The sequence below is a fragment of the Hibiscus syriacus genome, unplaced genomic scaffold, assembly GCF_006381635.1.
Source record: "Hibiscus syriacus cultivar Baekdansim isolate YM2019G1 unplaced genomic scaffold, ASM638163v2 tig00110109_pilon, whole genome shotgun sequence".
Classification (NCBI taxonomy): Eukaryota; Viridiplantae; Streptophyta; class Magnoliopsida; order Malvales; family Malvaceae; genus Hibiscus; species Hibiscus syriacus.
The window spans coordinates 1,332,824-1,352,922 of NW_024062593.1; the positions used below are offsets into that span (position 1 = coordinate 1,332,824).

The 20,099-nt window shown below is 34.5% G+C and overlaps 3 protein-coding genes and 1 long non-coding RNA gene across 7 annotated transcripts; 2 read left to right on the forward strand and 2 right to left on the reverse strand.

Annotated features, from left to right (window-relative positions):
* The first annotated feature begins 1,758 nt into the window (after positions 1–1,758).
* Positions 1,759–5,994, forward strand: LOC120215003 (E3 ubiquitin ligase BIG BROTHER-related-like). Its single transcript, XM_039212809.1, has 8 exons — positions 1,759–2,213; positions 2,299–2,680; positions 2,770–2,810; positions 5,107–5,148; positions 5,223–5,344; positions 5,426–5,534; positions 5,773–5,827; positions 5,859–5,994. The coding sequence occupies exons 1-7, from the start codon at positions 2,007–2,009 to the stop codon at positions 5,818–5,820; spliced, it is 951 nt and encodes a 316-aa protein (XP_039068740.1). The 5' UTR covers positions 1,759–2,006; the 3' UTR covers positions 5,821–5,827; positions 5,859–5,994.
* Positions 2,833–4,012, forward strand: LOC120215004. The gene is made up of 3 exons (XR_005524914.1): positions 2,833–3,150; positions 3,233–3,862; positions 3,911–4,012. It is a non-coding gene; the product is annotated as an uncharacterized LOC120215004 (long non-coding RNA).
* A 367-nt stretch (positions 5,995–6,361) lies between the features above and the next one.
* LOC120215005 (lysine-specific demethylase JMJ25-like) lies at positions 6,362–12,357 on the reverse strand. 3 transcript variants are annotated; one of them, XM_039212812.1, is made up of 14 exons: positions 11,937–12,357; positions 11,454–11,879; positions 11,226–11,350; positions 10,930–11,029; positions 10,693–10,837; positions 10,498–10,561; positions 9,637–10,390; positions 9,125–9,454; positions 8,438–8,938; positions 8,277–8,349; positions 8,106–8,191; positions 7,460–7,579; positions 7,211–7,272; positions 6,362–6,628 (listed from the first exon to the last, which is right to left on the reverse strand). In XM_039212812.1, the coding sequence occupies exons 1-14, from the start codon at positions 12,207–12,209 to the stop codon at positions 6,571–6,573; spliced, it is 3,117 nt and encodes a 1,038-aa protein (XP_039068743.1). In that variant the 5' UTR covers positions 12,210–12,357; the 3' UTR covers positions 6,362–6,570. The 3 variants fall into 3 exon arrangements, with proteins under 3 accessions (XP_039068743.1, XP_039068742.1, XP_039068741.1); XM_039212811.1 differs by having other exon boundaries at positions 8,438–8,747; positions 8,790–8,938; positions 11,454–12,357; XM_039212810.1 differs by having other exon boundaries at positions 11,454–12,357.
* A 2,647-nt stretch (positions 12,358–15,004) lies between these two features.
* On the reverse strand, positions 15,005–19,060 carry LOC120215006 (succinate--CoA ligase [ADP-forming] subunit alpha, mitochondrial-like). Of its 2 annotated transcripts, XM_039212814.1 has the most exons (8): positions 18,933–19,060; positions 18,716–18,878; positions 18,225–18,434; positions 17,781–17,951; positions 16,778–16,901; positions 16,542–16,603; positions 16,143–16,224; positions 15,005–15,271 (listed from the first exon to the last, which is right to left on the reverse strand). In XM_039212814.1, the coding sequence occupies exons 1-8, from the start codon at positions 18,965–18,967 to the stop codon at positions 15,132–15,134; spliced, it is 987 nt and encodes a 328-aa protein (XP_039068745.1). In that variant the 5' UTR covers positions 18,968–19,060; the 3' UTR covers positions 15,005–15,131. The 2 variants fall into 2 exon arrangements, with proteins under 2 accessions (XP_039068745.1, XP_039068744.1); XM_039212813.1 differs by having other exon boundaries at positions 18,716–19,029.
* Between the last annotated feature and the right edge of the window lie 1,039 nt (positions 19,061–20,099).

A 20,099-nucleotide genomic window follows, 5' to 3' on the forward strand; every position in this document is an offset into this window, starting at 1 on the left:
TAATTATAAAATTATTATTTATTTATATAAAAAATATATTATTTATTATAAATTTATATATATATATATATTTTTTTTTTGAGTATGAACGTCTCACTTTTTAAAATTTTAATTTAACTCAAATTTCATATTAATCTAATAATCATATCGTTTGTGAATCGTTCTGCGGGAAGTTCTTTTATGTTCATTTATTTATTAAACGAACGAACATGAACAATATTTTGTGTTCATTTAATTAAATGAACGAACATGAACAGATGACTCATTCGTTCATTTACGTTCGTGAGCGTTCAGTAATATGTTCGTTTATGTGTGTTTATTTATGTTTAGTTCAATCTCTTTAGACCAGTTAAAATATTAAAGCCCACTAAATTTTAAGCTGAGACCTATAAATATTTCAAAATTCAATTAATTTTAAATACAAATAAAAAACTCAAAACAATTAAATAAAATATAATCCTAAAATTGTTAGGAAAGAAAAAAAACTTATTTTCATTTATGCTCGTTTACGTTCATTTATTGTGTTTGTTTACATCCGTTCGTTTATGTTTGTTCATTTGTGTTCGTTTATCATTTAAATGAACGAACATGAACGAACACGAACAAGTTACATTTCTTAACGAACGAACATGAACAAGAATTTTTTTTGTTCATTTATGTTCGTGTACGTTCATTTGTTCGGTTAAAGTTAAACGAACTAACATGAATATACCCCGTTCTTGTTCGTTCGGTTCGTTTACATGCCTAAGACTAAATGTTGCTACAAAGGGTGTGTTTGTTTGCCGTAATTGGAATTACGGAATTGGTTTTCCCCGAATTCCCTTGTTTGTTTCACGTAATTCATTTTCCGGAAAATATTTTCCCGTGTTTGTTTCACGTAATTTGTTTTCCGGAAAACGTTTTCCCGTGTTTGTTTCACGTAATTCGTTTTCCGGAATGTAATTCATTTTCCTAGTAACAGAATTTCCTTTGTGTTTTCTGTAAAATGACTTACGGATTCATTTTCCGTAAGTCATTTTCCGAACTTTTCACTTCAAAGCAAAAATACTCAAAATAATTTTATTTTATGAATTTAATATTAATAAAATATTTTAATATCATTTTCTTCAAAATATTAATTATTAAAATATTTAAAATATATTTATTAATATTTATAATAATATAATATTATATTTTTAATAATATATTATATTTTAATAATAAATAATAAATTTTTTATATATTTAATAATGAATAATATTATTTATATATTTCAATAATATTTTAGTAAATATATTTAAAATATACTAATTAATATTTTTAAAATATAATATAGCATTATTACTTTAATAAATAATGTTTAAATAATATTATTTATTATATTTAATATTTGTAATAAATAATTTTTTAAAAACTCTTCAACTAGTGGAAAAAATGTTTAAATAACATCTTCCAAACATTATAAAACGTTTTCAGATGTTTTCCAGAAATGTAATTCATTTTCTAGAAATGTAATTCATTTTCCAGAATTCAAATTCCAGTAATTCATTTTTTATTAATTCAAATTTCAGTAATTCAAATTCCAGTAATTTATTTTTCGAAAAATCAATTACAGACAAACAAACATACCCTAAATTAATTTAATCACTTTGTTCATGTATTTGCTTATTAGTTTAATGGGGGAATACAGTATTTCACAATATTTAAAAAAATTATAATAGGGTATAAATACTAGACTTCTGTTTTCCTACGTTGATATCCCCTAGTAAAAGCAAGGAAAAATCAAAATAAAAATTCAAGTTTTTCGATCATTTTCAAGGCGGCTGCTCTCTCATTTCTCTTTCCCCTCTTTTAATCTTTGTTTCTGATTCTTCCATTACTCCCCGATTATATTGAAGCCCCATCGCCGATCTCTTCTGAGCCACCGATTTCTCTTTCCGGTCTAAAACCTTAGCATCGGAGAAAACTCTGGCGGGGAACGGCGAAGCTAAATCGGTATTGGTTAGGCTAGAGAGGTAAAAAAAAGAATGTCGGCCGAACAGAAAAAACAAGAACCTAGCCCTAACCCTAATGGCAACAATAACGATAATTTGAACAGTGAAACTGAACACGAAGAAAAACAAGTACAAGAAGAGCAAGAACAGGCTCCACGTCAGTCTTCGACGAGAACTCCTTTCACTAATCTAAGTCAGGTTGAAGCTGACCTGGCTCTTGCTCGAACCCTACAAGAACAGGTAAATTTTGCATGTTTTTATTTTGTTTTCTGTTTTAAAACTGATCATTATGTGTGTGCTTATTTAGATTTTTGTTTAATTGTAGGAAAGGGCGTATATGATGCTTAGGATGAATAATGATGGGAGCGATTACGGGAGTTGGGAGGCTGAAAGCTATTTACATGGTGGAGATGACGGTTTTGGGGATCCCCATGATCATGATATTACCGATGGTGATGAAGAAGAAGAAGATGATGACGGTGAGCAGGAAGATGAGGATGAAGGGGAATGTGATGGCACTGATGCTGATGATGACGATGGGGATGTGTTTGATGTGCATGCTGAGAATGGTGAGGAGGTTAACAACGCCAGTATTGAACTCGACCCAGCCGCTTTTTCGAGTGATGAGGCTTATGCTAGAGCACTTCAGGATGCCGAAGAAAGAGAAGTGGCAGCTAGATTGTTGGCCTTAGCTGGGATAAACGATAGTGAGTGTTTAGTAATACGAAATTCTTGTTAGTTGCTTTGAGTTAATGCCAATGCTAAGATCGCTTACTGAAGTTATATCAATTTGAAGGAGGAATTTTTACCTTTGAGGATCATGGAGGTAACTCTCAGGTGAGAATTATTATGAGTTATAAGCCTTAATTTCCATGCATATGTCGAAATCTCTATCTTTCCTTTATGATTTTTTTTTTCAATCAGATAAATAGGTTGCATTCTTAGGTAGAAATGTCTCAATTGAGTGCCGTTGATGTTGCTTTATTTGCTTGTATGCCTCTTTGGCTGACTTCTTATCTTGTAACTCTGATCGGAAGTTTTCATCAGGGGAGTATTTCACTTGAACTGATTTAAAATGAATGGTTTATAGTTTTCTGGACTGTGATCTCCATATTAGTATATTATGGATTGATTTTTTGCTTTTAGGACACATTTTTTATGGAGAATATGTTAACCAGTAATTAATATTTCTGGTCCTGCCTACCTGTAGGAAGGGTGCTTCCATTTTTCTTGGTGCATATGACCTTTGTCTTTAAGAGGGATATGTTATTAGTTTGCCTTTTGAATCTGATCATGGGATTCTGTTTGTCTTATTTTTATGTCATAACTTCAAATGTGCTTATAAATACTTAGATGGTCATCTATTGTTATTTGTCATTCATTCCAGCATGCGTGCAACTATGCAAGGTTACTGCATCATATGTTAGGAAGTATTTGGGGTTCTAACTTCCTTAATTCCAAAGATGTTCACTTGGAAAATTTTGGTTCCTTAGTAACGTGTTTAGTTGTAGCTAACAGAATGATCGTCTGTCTGTGCATGGTAAGCTTGTACTTTAGTAGTTTTTACAGGAATGGTTCTAGAGCTAAAATCTTAGTGAGTTATTTTCATTCTGATGCATGGGATGGATACATTTGAGTGCCATCATTGAATAACAATGGCCATGTAATTATCTTCTTTTATTAGGTAAAATGAACATGCCAGTATTAGCACTGTATTTGCTCTTGTTGGCCAATTCATATCTTCAACTTGGAGAGTGTATATTTTCCGACTTGGTTGTTACATTTAAATTGTTATAAGAAAGGGTTTCCCAGTTGACAATTCCCTCTATTTTCTGTGTCTGAGGCAGAGGTCTCTCATTCCATACTCTTGGTTGATATTATGTTGTCTGGTTCTGTTTTAGGGCTCTGCATAGTATGGTTAATTCTTTAACATTTAGTACTATCATATTGTGAATGACGGGTGATAACTTGGAAGAAACAGTCTGCATCGAGTATTCGTAACAGCCAATCTTTGTTTGTATTAACAGTGCTGGGAGTGAAACTTGTTTGAAAGGCAAGGATCATGTTGTGAATGTTTCTGAAATTGAGGCTGTTGCATGTTATAGTTTGTTAACATTTTTCTCTCACAAACCCTTTGTTGGATTATATTTGTATTTTTTGTCCATGATCATTTTAAGATATCAAGTTCATTTGAGAATAGAAGCTTTTCCTGATTTACACTGCTTTTATTGAGATTTGACTATGAATTTTCATCAAATACCCGATTGTATGTACAAAATAGTTTGGGATTCGACCTCCTGTATAGAATAAAATTTGTTGATGCAAGGATGAGGTTGTGACAGTTTAGTACTGTTCACCTGAAGGGACAAAAGTGAGGTAGTAGCAGGAGGAAGAAGATTGGATATGAAGCCCCAGAAGTCCCTCCTTTCCTGGTGAGGGGGCTCTATTTAGAGGTTATGCGGGTCCCCTTAATGATGCCCTACTATGTGTAGGGTGGTTGGAGAGGTATCGGGATGTGATAGATGGAACCCTTGATGGATTTGATGATATATGGCAAAATGAATGTACATAGTTACTTGTGGATATGTTTGTCCCTTAGACATCATCGATAACCAAACTCTCAAATCAGATGACATAAGTGAGTCACATGGAAAATAAAAATTTGAAGACAAAAAACTCAGGTAACAAACAGCGAACCGCCTTGAAGGAAGTGGCAACATTACCAAAGTAGCTCCTGGATTGTTAGCTTCTTAAAATTCTCTCCAGCCAATAGTCATTTTCTGTTCAATTACAAGTATAGTTGAAACAACCCGATCTTGCTTTGGATGTATTATGTCTGGAAGGAGGGCCTATGGATCGAGATTTTTCAACTGTACTTGAAATTGAGCTGAGAGACCATGAAGAAGACCTGAAGCTACCAATCAAGGATCTACACTGGTGATGATGACAGAGAGAAAACTTAATCACCGGCTCTCAGCCCTCCTAGTGAATCTTCCTAAACTGTCACAACCTCATCCCTGCATCCACAATTTTTTATTCTTCTCTTTCTTACGCCCTTTTATGGATTTCTGGAGCATATCATTTCACTTAATTTTGAGTCATTTTTTTTTCTTTTTGCGACTTACTTTTGCAGGATACATGGGAAGAAGTTGATCCTGATGAACTTTCATATGAGGTAAACTGAGCTAGATTCCTAATGCATTGTACTTTCCTTTTAAACACACTTATCAAGAATGAGCTATCATTCAGGAACTCCTTGCACTTGGTGAAGTAGTTGGAACTGAGAGTAGAGGGCTTTCAGTCGATTCACTTGCCTCCTTGCCTTCCATAACGTACAAGGCAGTCATCAGTCAGATTGGAAGCAATGAATCGTAAGTTTGAATGCATAGTCCTTTTCTTTTATGCCTGAATTTCATTCACTTGGTGATTATATTTGCATCCTTTGTTTTCAGGTGTGTTGTATGCCGTGTAGACTATGAAGATGGTGATTCCTTGACATTGCTTTCTTGCAAGCATTCATATCATCATGAGTGCATAAATAACTGGTTGAAAATAAACAAGGTATGCTTATCAACATATGCATTTAACTGCCTTGTATTTTGAGGACACTTGAAGCAACATCTGCACAAGTTTTCTTTAAAAGATAATACTGGCAAATTCTTCCTCTGTATATTTTCTTTCCTGTTCGCTTGTTGCATCATATACATGTTAGAATACCGGTTTTTACGAGTATCTTATGTTCACAGAAGCTCTTGTAAACATTTATGTTGCCGAATAATGCATCATTGCGTTACCGCAGGTCTGTCCCGTTTGTAGTGTTGAGGTCTCAACATCGGGTCAGAGCTAGTATTTTCCGTTAATCCTCTTCATGGTGCGCCACAAGTTGCCAACTGCTTGTCTTAATACGCAGAATGTACCATTTCTTTCTGGTGAAAAGACTTGTAGCCATAACATCTTCTTGCTTGCTTGCATCCATTCATCTATTAACTTTGTGTTAATACTCCCTTTGGAATTAGTTGACTATGGTAATCTTCTATACCTGAATTTGTTTTATTTTCTCATCATCTTTAGAAATTAAGGTACTGAAATATTGAATGAAATTAAAATTTGAAATTCAACTTGAGAGTAAAAAGTTTTAAATTTCAATTTGAGAGGAGAGAATTTATTTGAGAGGAGAGAATTTAAATACCAACATTTCAAAAAATATATTTTATCAGATGGTTTTTATGCATTGTCAAAAAATTTTAAAAAATAAACAATTGATTTTTTTCCATTACCAACTGGTAAATATATTGTTTTTTTCAGAAATATTTTGTTTAATATTATTTTCTTCCGATTAGACCACGTAACCGAAGACCAAATCAGTTTAAACTAGAATGCACAAAGGAAGAAGCATTATGTAATGCTTTTATACCTTTCATGAAATAACATCTGGTAAGAAAATTACACAAGCTAAAGCTAAGCTACAAATATCAGTAGGCTCCAGCCAAAGGAGCACATCAGCATGCAAGAAAGATTTAGTAGTGAACTCAGTGAGTCAGTCAAAGTTGGAAAATCAGAACCCCAAAATATTTGCCCACTTGCCAATTGTCATCTTTCAGCAGGATTCAGCAACGGAGTCGCAACTCATTCCAACTTTATTAGCAAGCTCAATCCTGAGTCAAGCAAATTTTAGATAAATCAGTCACTATGATAGACTTTTCTATGGTTATTACATGCTATATCATGCATCAGTAGTATCCGTGTCTGATCGCTTGTGTTATAAATATACCAAAAGAAAAAAGAAAAGCGAATTTTGGGGTATGCCACAGGTACATAATCGAATGTGAATGTTGGATGCAGTCTGCAACCGGTACATATTTCCATACCCATAATTGGTTATGCTCTAATAAAAGATGTCGGACACAAGTATTTTAAGAAAAAGCAACATAGAAAAAAACCAGTGGCCCCAATATGTGATGCAGTCGAGATGCAAGATCATCAAAACAAGGTATTCCGGGCAGCATCTGATGAAAAACCAATTGCAGAATTTCATTTTTGCTCTATACTTTTTTCATGTAAAAATGCATGAAAGGACTGATGTTTCACACATAGGCGAAGCAGAATCGTAAAGAAGCAAACTGGGGATCATATCATATCATCATTTCAAGGGAAGAAGGTGAGTTATCAGAGTAAATGAAAAAAAAAATATGGTACTAATTATTCTATTCAGAATCAAAGCATATGAAGTGCCTTACTTTGCATTCGGATCCAAGTACTTAACGGCCTGATGCACTGCATGTACAATCATTTTCTTCACCTGTTTTACATATGACAGTTGTAAAAGAAACAACATTCAAAAGGGTTAATAAGCACAAGAAAAAGAAAAGCTACCTACTGCCCCCTCTCACTAAAGGGGCTAAAAGGCACATATATATATATATATATAGAGAGAGAGAGAGAAATTATAGTATCAACATTTCAATGCTCGATAACAATGCGCATACCTCCAGTTTATCCTCTTTTACCCTATGGTCATGAGGTAGCAGACGAAACTCCTCGGTCAAGCGAACACACTCACCAACATTTTCAGGTGAAACAAAATCTAGAGCAACCTTTATGCATGACTGTCAAACATAAAGATAAAGGTTTAGTTTAGAGAGAGCAATGAGAAATAAGTTGCATAGTAGTTATTAGTTTTTTCACATTTTCATAGTTTTACTTTTGATATTTATAGTGATTGTTTAGATATTCATTCTAGATTTCTCTCTTTTGGTTCAATTTAATCCTGTCTATTTCGATTATATACTTCATGATTGATTGTGTTGATTATAAATTTCACTATCAACTAATTCTCCTATAGTGATTAGGAAATCAGAAGTTAATGACTTAGTGAAATAGGGTAATAAATGGCTTAAGCCTTGACAAGATTAATTACTCAATTCACTATTATTGCTAATCTGAGTGACAGAGACGATACGGAGTTGACTCCAGCGATCTAATTAAGTAATTACCAACCTAAGTAAGAGATACATCAACTGATTTGGCTACCTATAAGGAACACAACTAAAATATGAAATCATTTTTGCAAACAAGAGAGATACATATTCTTTTTTCCGAAAAATGAAAAAACTGTAACAAGCACCATCTTACCTTAATGTTTCGGACTTGATGAGGACAACCAGCAGGTATAAAAACAGCTTCCCCGAGTTTCTGAATAAAAGTCCACGGTTCAATTCCTGCATGCCAAGATTTATAACCATAGTTAAAGGCTGAGATTTTGAATGACTGGTCCAACAAAATGTACTACACATTTTAACATACCATATTCCTGCTTAAGCTTTGCCTTATGATCCATAGTCAGATAAAATGATTGATCATGTATAGGGTGTAAAACCTACATGACAAAGAGACGATGAATTATATAATATAAGTAACTCATCAAAAATGTTTCACGTGCACAATACATGATGTAGAGAAATTACCTGTGATACTGGGCAACAATGAATATATCTAAACTCCCCAAAGTGCTTTCTAAGGTAATCCTGCAACTTTGGAATATCTTCCTTCCGGAAAATGTCCCAGATAGCACCTCCTTCAAGAACTTCCACCTCTTCAATCTTATTCTCGGAAGTTTCAGATGACCTGCCATTCAGCCCGCATTCTTCTTGATCCACTTTTACCTTCCTACTTCCTTCCATTTCAGATTCCATTACCGAATTATTGCCACTCAGACTTGAATAACCATCTTGACCTTCTTGTTCAATAATAACATTGCCTTCTTGATCACCGGCTCTATCACTAGGCTGCTTGTTACAGGTGGAGATGTCAAAGGACCCATCACCAGGCTTATTCCTGTCAATCTTTGAGGTCCTTCCAAATATTTCCAGCTGGTCTTGCGCATTGTGCTTTTGTTTCAACTTCGCAATTTTAGCAAGCTGTTCAGGTGTAAGCTTCACCTCAGCAGTGTGTGTTAGAACATTCACCTGAGCATTCACATTGGCAAGTGATTATATATTAATATCAATAACTCGATACAAGAAAGACTGAAAACCAGATTTCCTTCAAGTTACCCCAATAAATATACTTTATTTTATTCATACTGACTAAATAATATGTTTATTTGCATTAAAGCTATTATTAGAAAATAAAAGGAAAAACTGAGCATATACCGCATCAGACATGTCACAATGAAGCCTGGTTACAGAGTCTCCACGCCCAAGCTCTTGTGCGACTCCATATGCAATATATGACTTAGGCCCCATATCTGGCTTTAGAGATTTCTCTGGCAATTTGGTAGTGACATTAAGAAGCCCACTTCGAGGATGGGTATATTCTTTAAATGGCAAACAACAGACAAACTCGGCATGATGACGTGGAAGGAGCTTCTCAAATTCATTAGATGGAGGCCAGTCTTTTAGCTTCAGTATCTGAGGCCATGATTCCGAATCAAAACGACCATCTGTATACCCTTTAAAGAATTGGTGAATATTGACCACTACCTGCATTTCAACAACAGTGCTGATCTTAGAACCAAGGTTAACCAATCAACAAGCAATTGTTAAAAGACCAGCATATTTCAGTACACATGCTTATCACATAGTGTGGTACATAAACAGAGCATAATCAAGTTCAGCATCATAGTCTAATAATATGAACTAGTGCAGTTGATAAATAAACTGACCTCAGACCAGTCTAAGCAATGAAGTGCCTTGACTTCCAACTGGTGATCACTTTTTTTATTCGTTACTTGACGAAAGGCACGCCACATAACCATTGGCTCCCAGCTCAAACCGGACGTATTCTCAAGTACATCACTGACAATAACAGGCTCGCCGTTAGCCCAGTGCTTTTGGAAATGTTTCAAATCTCCACTCTTAATATCTTTAGCTTTTGGACAATATAAATAGTTGTCAATGGCATTTTCTCGAGAAGCTGCTTTCCTTAACTTATTATTGTTGATGTCAACTTCTCCCATAGAATTGTAACAAGGGCAACGTTCATTAGAAACTTGAAGAGCATGATCAAAATTAAGAGCTTTGGTTATTTCCTCGGTCTTTCCTGTTAACTCAACAACAGCATGTTCTCTAAACATGCACCTTAACTCCAAAAGGCCATTACCGCACCCACCTAAGCCCTTCGGGGGACAAGGAATGGTGCCATTTTCATGCACCTTCCACTCAGAAGTTGGAGCATTTTGTTCTATAGAGTTAGTTTCCTCAGGGGTCTCTTTTTGATTCCCCACTTCCGATGGCACTGGGCTCTTAAGTTTTCCGTGCAAGTATTCTAAATCCTTGTAAGGATATACTATAACTGCTTCTCTTTGTCCGCCCTGCAAATTCCCATCACGGATTTCTTGGCAACAGGTAAGGCACAGATCATAGTTACAATTAGGACAGCTTCTATGGAAGTCGACGATTGAAGCTCTGCAGTTGTTACTGCCAAAAGAAGGTCTTGGTATCAAAAATTACTTCAAACGAGTTCCAGCAACAAATGAAATGATCCCATTTAGTTTCCCTATCACAACAATAACAATAAGACCTACCAATATACACGCACAACATTAGACCATTCTGCCTGCTTAAGCTTTATTTGTTCTGGGGGCACCCCTAGTCGCACATTAAAAAAGAAGTGTTAGAAAAATAAAATCATTAATTAACAACGTTCTAAAACGCCACATGATGCACTTATCATTTTGGAGAAACTACACAAAAACAAGTTCAAATAAGGATACACATACGGTTAATTTTTGCCTCGATGGCCTTCTCTTTTATTTGTTCTTCACAAAATTGTTTCAGGTATGGAAGAAGTGTCCGAAGCAAGTATCTGGAGTGCTGAGCTTTCTCATCATCACCGAACTCCAAATTTATTGTCTTTCCCAATTTCTACAACTCATCAATTGTACAATATCATGAATCAAGTACGACATAATATATGCAATAAATCGAGCAGGAAAGCCATTAATGTTAGAACTAACTTTGGGAAGGCCGGTCATCCGCAAGCATGCCTTGCAATTGCAATTCTCCCGACAAACTGGGCAGGCATCAGCTATTTCATCCTCCGACATCTTGGGGTACCTGGTCCCAGAAAAACAAAATACATAACCAATTAAAATGGAAACAAGAACATGCTCAATTATGATTGCAGCAAAGTTCATGGGAATTAGCAGCAGCGCACACATTTAGATAAAACCCGATTTGATATAAGAAATCAAATTAAGGAAACTATTTTCTAAGCAAAGTGTAGACTGAGTTCATGCTCCAAATGAAGTACCAATTTGTTATGCAGGGGATGCAATATCGTTTTCCCTTGCAAAGTTGGCATCTCACAACCCTGCCTTTATCATTCCTCTTGCACTGATGGCATGTTAATCTATCTTCTTTGGCAATGGTAATCCACTGTGTTGAAAACAAACAAGAACCACCGGCAACACATTAAATACATCACCTAGCACACACACGTCATAAGAACAATGCAAGAATTAAAAAGCATAATTTGTACCGTGGAGTCCCTTTTTTTCTTTGAACCAGTCACAGGCTCTTCTTCCCTGGGGCTAACCAAATCTTCTGATCCATTCACTGAAACTTGTACATCTTCCCCTCCATTGCCTTCACTTTCAGAAGCTTGTTTCCTTGGCCTACCCCTTCCTCGACCCCTCTTCTTTCCATTATTTGCATTTTTCCCTCCATTTCCTTCGCTCTCGAAAGCTTGTTTCCTCGGCCTTCCCCTTCCTCGCTTCTTTGCATGCACAGTACTATCTCCATTCTCATTAAAAACATCTTCTTGTGCTTCAGATTTCACAGGCTCCTTCTTCGGCCTACCTCGACCACGCTTCTTTGGCACAAAGTCTTCATCTTCATGTTCTTGAACCTCAACATAGCTTACTTTCTTAGCAATTTCTCTCAGTCTCCTCCTTGAATCATCTCCACTATTTACCATGTCTTCTACATTTGATGTCTCAACGTAAGTCAAAGTTTCTTCTCCTTTCAGTTGAACCCCACTTTCTTCCTCTTCCTCAGCTACAGAATCTGAACTTTTTCCATCTTCAAATCCCTCCTTTTTCCCCCTTTTCCAAGGAACTGTTGCTTCCTCCTCTCTGTCTCTCTTATTAAGCTTCTTTAAAGCTTCAGAATCCCCAGTTTTCTTCTCCTTCTCTTCGATTTCCCTTGCTTTCTCTCCGCCCATATCACTGTTTTCTTCCCCATTTCTCCCTTCGACTTGGTCCTCGGCGAACCCTCGATTTTCTTTACTTCCCATAATCCCCCGCCACCGGTCGCTGTTTTCCGACAGACCCTCGCGGATTCCAATCGCTCTGTCTGAATTCAGACTATTTAATGTGTCACTCGCACAGTGGTCTGAAAATTATAACAAGTCGACCTAGGATTGTCCTTTGCTTCATGGTGATTGGTCAGGGAGGGGAATTAGGAACCCTTTTTTTTCCAACTCAAAATTCAAATTTATTTTGGTTCTGTAATTGGAATGATTTGTACCCTTGAATAAGAGAGGTAGTAGTATACAAGTTTACAAACTAAAAAATTCATACTTAAATTTAAATTTATTTCCATAAATTAGTTTAAATCAGTTAGTTGTCCACTTTAATATTTATATTATTTATAATATTATGCTGGAGAAATTCAACGTAAAATAATTTTAATTGGTATTTGATTTTGAATATTAATGTACATAGAGGTGGTGATCGGTTCATATCATTTAAGTTTAAATCATTTTAAATTCGGAATATTTTGAATTTACATATTTTTAGATAATTTATCTCGAATCATATTCCAACATTTGCAGTGGAGCAATTAGGGATGGGCATGGGTCGGGTAGGATCGGATTTTTGTTCCACCCTGCCCGAGAACAAGGAATTATCCATCCGAGACCCGACCTGACCAAAACAAGATTCCAACCGACCCGAATTCGACCCGTTATATAACTTAAAAACTGACCCAACCCGACCAGACTTGAATTAATAAAAAAATATTATTTTATTTAATAAAAATATTGATTTAATTGAAAAATAATAATATAGAGAGAATTATTATTGTAATTATTCTTAAATATATAAGGTAAAATTATATTTTTTGGATCGAGTCAGATCAGGTATTTTTATCCTAAACCAGAACTCGATTCGACCCGAACATCACTTTAAAAAAAATTGACCCAACCGAACCCAAAATTTTAAAAAAAAAATCAACTAGATCAAATCAGATCAAATTAAAACCTATCGAATTCAGATCTCATGCCCATCTCTAATAGAAATGCAAGGCATAGTAACAAAACATGAGCTCCATCTATAATGAGAAGAAACAGCATCTCGAAACAAAGAAAAACAACAAAGCCTCCTCGATAGCTATAACCTCGGTCAAATGTAATAATTTTATTTTTATTTTTATTTTTATTAAAATTATTTGTCCTAATCAGTAACTTTTTTTTATTCGATAGTAGAAAAATATATTGACAAAATAATTAACAAATTAAATTAGATAATATGTACTAAATACTTTAAAGTCCTAGGCCTTCGTGATAATTTTACAAGTTTTGTACTTTTATTATGTAAGCTTATAAATTTTATTAAAAGTTTTGTACTGTTTTTTATTATTATTACATATAAAAAAAGATGGACTGAGGAGAAGGGCGGAGATAATCATTTTTTGAAAATTTAAAATTACTTTATATTTTAAATTTTTTATGTATTTTTATTTCGTTCTCTAAAATTTTATAATTTCTTTCTCTACAAATTTTAAAAGTTCATTATTTAACATAAAAATTTTATGTTTATCCTTTTATATATATATATATATTTAGTGCTATTAGCTTATGGATTACGATTCATTATTTTTAGTAGTTATTCAGTTATTTTACTTCTTAGATTATATTATTTTATATTAAAAATTATTTACTCTAATTTTTTAATTTTTATGATTTGTTGTTATCGGAGATGTTGGTTGAAAATATATAAACATCTTTCATATCCGAATCATCTAAACTAAAATTTAAATTATCTAATGTAAACTTATATTCTAAGAATGAGAAGTTAAAATATTATAAATGAAAAAAAAAAGAACGAGTTAGTATTTGGTTTAAATTTTATGGATTACAGTTATTTTAGTTTATATTTTTTAAATTTTGTTTGTGAATAAAATGAATTAAAATAAAAAATAATCTATAAAAAATATTTATGATATCCACTTCAAAATAATATACTAATAAATAGGATTAAGTCGATTATAAAAAAAATTACAGTATACAAATAGTATCCTGACTATAAGATATTATTTTGTTAAATCTCCGACTATTAAAACTTACAAAATAATCCCCGACTATTAAAATTTACAAAATGATCTCTGACTGTAAAGTGTTTATTTTGTTAGGTTCTCGATTATTCAAAGTTACAAAATGATCACCCGACTATTCATATGTTACAAACATATCATTTTCCGTTAAAATTTAACAGCAGTCTGAGATGAACGTTAATTTATTGACTGAGAAATGACAAAATTTTATCTCATAATCTCAAACGACTATCATAACCAACATGTTAACATTCAACTTAGACGACTGTAAATTTTATAACGAAAAAGAAAAAGTTTAGAACAAAATTAATAGTCATATGATCATTTTATAAATTTTAATAATCAATGGACTTAATAAAATAACACCTTATAATCGAAAGATCGTTTTATAACTTTTAGTGGTTAATGGTCTTAACAAAATAATGTCTTATAATCAGGGACTATTTGTGTACTTTAACCCCAAAAAACCAGTCGAAACACCCATAGCTGAGTGCCAGGACACAGTTTCAGCTATCCAATAAAGTGTTTTCAAGTTTCGAGACAAGTGTGCTCATCGTGACGGGCGAACCGGCATGGCTTCACGCCAAAAACTCAAAACTACAAGTGGCCTGAACGACCACTTATTACAAAGAAAGAAGGAAATCAATAGCTGGAAAAAAAATGAATTCTTTCTCTTCAGCAAGTCTTAAATCTTCCAAGGTTTATTTGCATCGACTCAACCATCAAACTGTTTTGCTTTGCATTGGTTGATTTTCCCTCACTTTCAGTAAAAAAAATATTTTTTTGACAAAAAAAAAAACAATGCAAGCACATCAAACAAGTTTCACCTGAAACTAATCCAGGTAATGTTGTTTTGATTTTCATCTAAGCAATAAAAAACAGACTAGTTGAGGAGACCTCTTTGCTTGAAGACATCAAACATCGCAACACCGATCTTTGCGGGTGATTCAACGACTGTCACTCCCGCTTCCCTTAGAGTCTTTATTTTGTCTTGCGCCGTGCCCTTGCCCCCTGATACTATAGCTGTTTGTAGGCAAAACATGGAATAATAAATAATTATGCATATAACACGATGAAACATCGAATATGGTAAAAAGCACCAGAATATCAGATGCCCTGGCCTAGGGATGGCAAACGGGTACAATTTTGTAGATTCCGCACCGCACCCGCATCCGCACCAATTGGGGCGGGGATGGATATAATTTTAGCGGGTAGTGGGCGGATGTGGATTTACAAAGTGATACCCGTCACGGGTAATGGACGGATAATGGGTTTGAGACATTACCCACCCCGCATCCGCCCGCCTACTTTCTATAATATATGTAGGTAGTAGTGAATTTAAATTGGAGCGTTTCTCAATTTGAGGAAATAGAGAATGATGATTGTAATACTGTAATATCAGTTGTCACAAGTATTGCCTGAAATTTTAGAATGTTGTGCCAAAGAACAAAAACATTATGTGTTTGAGAATGTACCCGCGTGGGCGGGTGTAGATTTGAAAATTTGTACTCATCATGAGTGGTGGGCTGGTGGTGGATTGAAAAATATTAGGTGGATATGGGGATGGGGGGAGGAGGTATCCGCACCCGACCTGCCCGTTTGCCATCCTTACCCTGGCCTCAATAAACTCGAACTAAATCATTGTGACCTTATGGCAATAGTTAACCTTCTGTTATGTATCCTTTTCCCATTTCAATACGTTCACTAAGAACAATTACCTTTCAGCTCAAATGTCAAATCATGATGTCTTGATTATTTAAAAGGTTGAACAATTTGCTTGTTTCACAGAAGAACGAGGGTCTTGCATTTAGCTAGTGCATATAAGTGATAAAAACTTGTAACGACAGTCGACAATCATAAACCTAATAAACAAAAGACAAAAGCAATGTATTACCTCCAGCATGACCCATACGCCGTCCAGGAGGAGCAGTAAGTCCAGCAATGAAGGCAACAATAGGCTTTTCAGTCCCACTTTCCTGTTTCGTTTATTCAAACAAACCAAAGGGAGGTTTTTCAGCAATCTTTGGTTTTTAAGTGTAGAGACAATCAAATAGCATTAGGAAGCATTCCCATTATATCTACATAAATTGTAAGCCGTTTTTGTTAGTTGCACAAGTGCAAAGAACTATAGATTATAAACAAACCCTTACAAAGTAAATTTGATCTTACTATTAACCAAGTCGGAATCAGAGCATGGAAATATACCATCCCCCCCCCCTCACATTCGCAGTAAAAGTAACACTTTCTAGAACAAGAAGTCCTCAATTCCTTCATGCTAAAGTGTTGGTGTTACCTTAATTAGAGCAGCAGCATCTTCTTCTGCAGTGCCTCCAATCTCACCGATCAAAATGATGCCTAAACACAATTGCAATAATTAGATGGTATGTATTCCCATTCATCATAGACAAGATACAGCCACATAGCGAAAAAGACCTTTGAATCTAAGAGCAGCAGTAGAATTAATGATGGTCAAATAATACTAAGAAAAGTAGTAGAAACTCTCTTCCGATATAAATCACGAAAATTTACCTTCTGTCTGAGGATCAGCAAGAAATTTGGTCACACAATCAACAAAGTTGGTTCCATTAAAAGGATCCCCACCAATTCCTACACAGGTTGACTGCCCCAGACCTACTGTAGTTGTTTGGAAAACCTAAAAGATAAAATGAAAAATATGCTTATTGACAACTTACTAAAAGAGAGTACACTATGATACCGGTAACTGGAAAACAGTGTTGGCTTCTTCAGGACTATGGTGCTTCAATCCCATAGCTATGAGGCTGTACATAACCTACCGAATACTATAACACATTAACTTGAGCATCCAATAAAAATTCACGGGTTCAATTATATTCATATTTTTCAACTAATATCCATTCAAACTGAAAATTATTTTATAGGAAAAAAATGCAAAATTTTCTTTTCATTTTGTTGGCCAACATGCATGATTTCCCTCGGTCCCAAGTCTGTTGTTGAATGCTCAATACTGTAAAGTAGAGTCATATGTTATCCTTTTTCTTACAAGTAAAGGTATAGTTAATGAAAAATATTAAATTCAAAAAAAATTAAAGAGAACTTCAATTAAGCCGAGCCTTTTTGGTGCTTATTGCCTTGCAAAACAGAGTATCTAGGAGCATCAGGCATGCACTTGATCACCGAAGAGGTTTGAATCACTTTTGTTGTCTGATGATACCACAAGGCATACACCTTAATAAGAATGGAGCCACCCCAGTTTTTCTGTAAAAGGACCATGCGAATGGAACGGGATACAAGAAAAACAGAGACACAAATAGTACAACCACAATCAGAAGATCAAATGCGACTGAATAAAGCCTAGAGATTGTGTTAAATAAAGGTCGACAGTAGCAAAAATGCATTGATCTGGATAGTAATTATGAGGTTTAAAGAACAAGCATCAAGGATGCATCATTAGGCATATGGATGCCAGAAAGGTGATCTTTACACAAAAATATGAAAGACATAAAGTAAAGAAGAAGAAAATATCAAATAAATATCCAATAAAAGATCTTACTGCTTCATATGTTAAAGTGCCTGATCGAGAAACAATTCCTATGCGACCAGGTTTGTGAATATAGCCAGGCATAATTCCAATCTTGCATTCTCCAGGTTTAATGATGCCAGGACAGTTTGGACCAATCAGCCTGGTTTTTGATTGCTGATTAAGAGCAGCCTTCACACGAACCTGCCGTACAAAGATATAAGCTTTGATCTCAAAAAGAAATAAAATTGATTGCCAATCACAACTCGGAAGGAAGATATAAACTGTAATTTGGATCACTATCTACATGTGCATATGGCAGTCAATACTCCTTAAAGTGCATATAATGCAAATAAGCACTTCTAAAATGAAAACCATAACATATATCCATTTCCAGAGATAAGAAAGCATAATTGCAAATTTAAACACACAATTAATCAAGCAAAAATGTTATTAAGGAGCCTTTGTATCATTTACCATGTCATGCTGAGGAATTCCCTCCGTGATACAAACAACAAGATCCAATTCAGCTTCCATAGCCTCCATGATAGCAGCTGCAGCAAAAGGCGGAGGAACATAAATGACAGAAGCATTAGCCTTGGTTTCGGCCTTGGCTTCGGCAACCGAGTTGAAAACAGGAAGCCCTAAGTGCTCTGTTCCTCCCTTCTTGGGGGTTACTCCACCAACCTATCGAAAGAAAATTGAAACAAAACTAATAACTATAAAATATATATGACTAACCAGCAACCTTAAATCATTCCCATAACTCATAAAGACATACAGAAATCCACTTAATATATAACAAAACTAAAAGAAACCCTATTCTCTGACATATATATATATATATATATATATAAACAAATCTTATGAATGTCTTTCCAGGATTTTCTCAATACCCCATCAACTTTTGCAGTGAATAAATCAATGGAAAACAGAAAAGGTGAAATTTTGCTGGGAATTCAATGTACCATCTTAGTGCCATATTCGATAGCTTGCTCGGTGTGGAAAGTGCCATTCTTTCCGGTGATCCCTTGGCAAATGACGCGAGTGTTCTTGTCTACGAACACCGCCGGTTGGGGCGCCGGAGCCGCCGAGAAAGAACGTGACTGAATCAAAAAATGAGAGGAAGAGGAAGAGGGGCTGAGTGGGGATATTTGGGGTTTGTGATGAGAAATCCTGGAATACAAAGATTGGATGAGTCGTGAAGCTTGTCTGGCCATTGCTATTGCTGCCGATTCAGTATCAGATCTCCTTTGATTTCCTTCGCTGCAGAAACCAAAACCGCTGTCTCAAACCAAAATATTGCGTATAAAAACCCAATGCCCCCCCCCACCCCAAATATTGGTCAGCTTCCCTACTTTTCGTTTTTCTTACAAATTATAAATCGAGCCCCTATATTTTTATCTTCATCAATTTTAATCCAGCTCTCTATTTTGAACATAAAATTGCTTTTTTAAATTAACTACTACCATCGAATTTATTAATTGAATAATACATATCAAATTTTACAAAAATGTATTATGAGGAAGATCCTCCAAACCCATATAAATACTAAACATATTTTTTCTAATAGTTCGGAGTAATTACAATATAGTATTTATTCAAAATTTTCTTAATCAATTGATAACACACACCTTATAGACGTAGTTTCTTGAACCCATTGATAGATCGATGGGATGTTGGGAGTGCGGTCACTCCCCTTATAAATTTTAAACTCTCTTATATTTTATGTATTTTCTATTGATTATATAATTTTGCACCTCCTGATATTTTATAATTTCTCACCCTCTAAATTTCTAATATAATTTCTTAAATCCGCACTCTCTAACACAATTTCATGCGTTCATCAAGGCCTCTAGAAATAACAATATTTTATTTTACCATTAAAATCACTTAACGTGCTCCAGTAAATATAATTAAAATTAAACAATCATAAGAAAAATTCACTTACCTTAGCTAACTTCAAAAATATTATTTCCAAACTCTTATACTAATTTTTCCTCATCAAATATTCAATTTACTTCAGTTCTAAATTTATCAAATGAAAGAGTTATAGTCATAATTTTTTAGATTAATTTTCTCTCTAATAATATCATTAGTCGTCGGTTACAATTGAATCATACTATGTTTTTTTCATAATTATAACTTTTGAAACTTTATAATCTGGTCTTTAATTTTTTTCTTCTTCCAATTTAATCCCTTTTTATCCACCTCAATCAAAAAACTAGTAATTATCATAAATAATAACTTCATAATGATCATGGTCCTCAATTATTCCATTTTTTTAAAAGTATCATTTTACCCCTCATATTTTGCATTCTTTGTAATTTAATTATTAGCCTTGATTTTAAT

What these genes read in the sequence shown, in the direction of transcription:
- LOC120215003 (XM_039212809.1), top strand. Translation starts at nt 2,007, where the DNA reads ATGTCGGCCGAACAGAAAAAACAAGAACCTAGCCCTAACCCTAATGGC. An exon ending in CTCGAACCCTACAAGAACAG is followed by an intron (nt 2,214 to 2,298) that starts GTAAATTTTGCA and finishes GTTTAATTGTAG; the next exon opens with GAAAGGGCGTATATGATGCT. An exon ending in CTTAGCTGGGATAAACGATA is followed by an intron (nt 2,681 to 2,769) that starts GTGAGTGTTTAG and finishes ATCAATTTGAAG; the next exon opens with GAGGAATTTTTACCTTTGAG.
- LOC120215005 (XM_039212810.1), bottom strand. Translation starts at nt 12,209, where the DNA reads ATGGGAAGTAAAGAAAATCGAGGGTTCGCCGAGGACCAAGTCGAAGGG. An exon ending in GGATGACCGGCCTTCCCAAA is followed by an intron (nt 10,838 to 10,929) that starts GTTAGTTCTAAC and finishes GATGAGTTGTAG; the next exon opens with AAATTGGGAAAGACAATAAA. An exon ending in ATCAAGTCCGAAACATTAAG is followed by an intron (nt 7,580 to 8,105) that starts GTAAGATGGTGC and finishes TATGTTTGACAG; the next exon opens with TCATGCATAAAGGTTGCTCT.
- LOC120215006 (XM_039212813.1), bottom strand. Translation starts at nt 18,967, where the DNA reads ATGGCCAGACAAGCTTCACGACTCATCCAATCTTTGTATTCCAGGATT. An exon ending in GCACTTTAACATATGAAGCA is followed by an intron (nt 16,902 to 17,780) that starts GTAAGATCTTTT and finishes TTTATCTTTTAG; the next exon opens with GTTTTCCAAACAACTACAGT. An exon ending in ATGCTGCTGCTCTAATTAAG is followed by an intron (nt 16,225 to 16,541) that starts GTAACACCAACA and finishes TAAACGAAACAG; the next exon opens with GAAAGTGGGACTGAAAAGCC.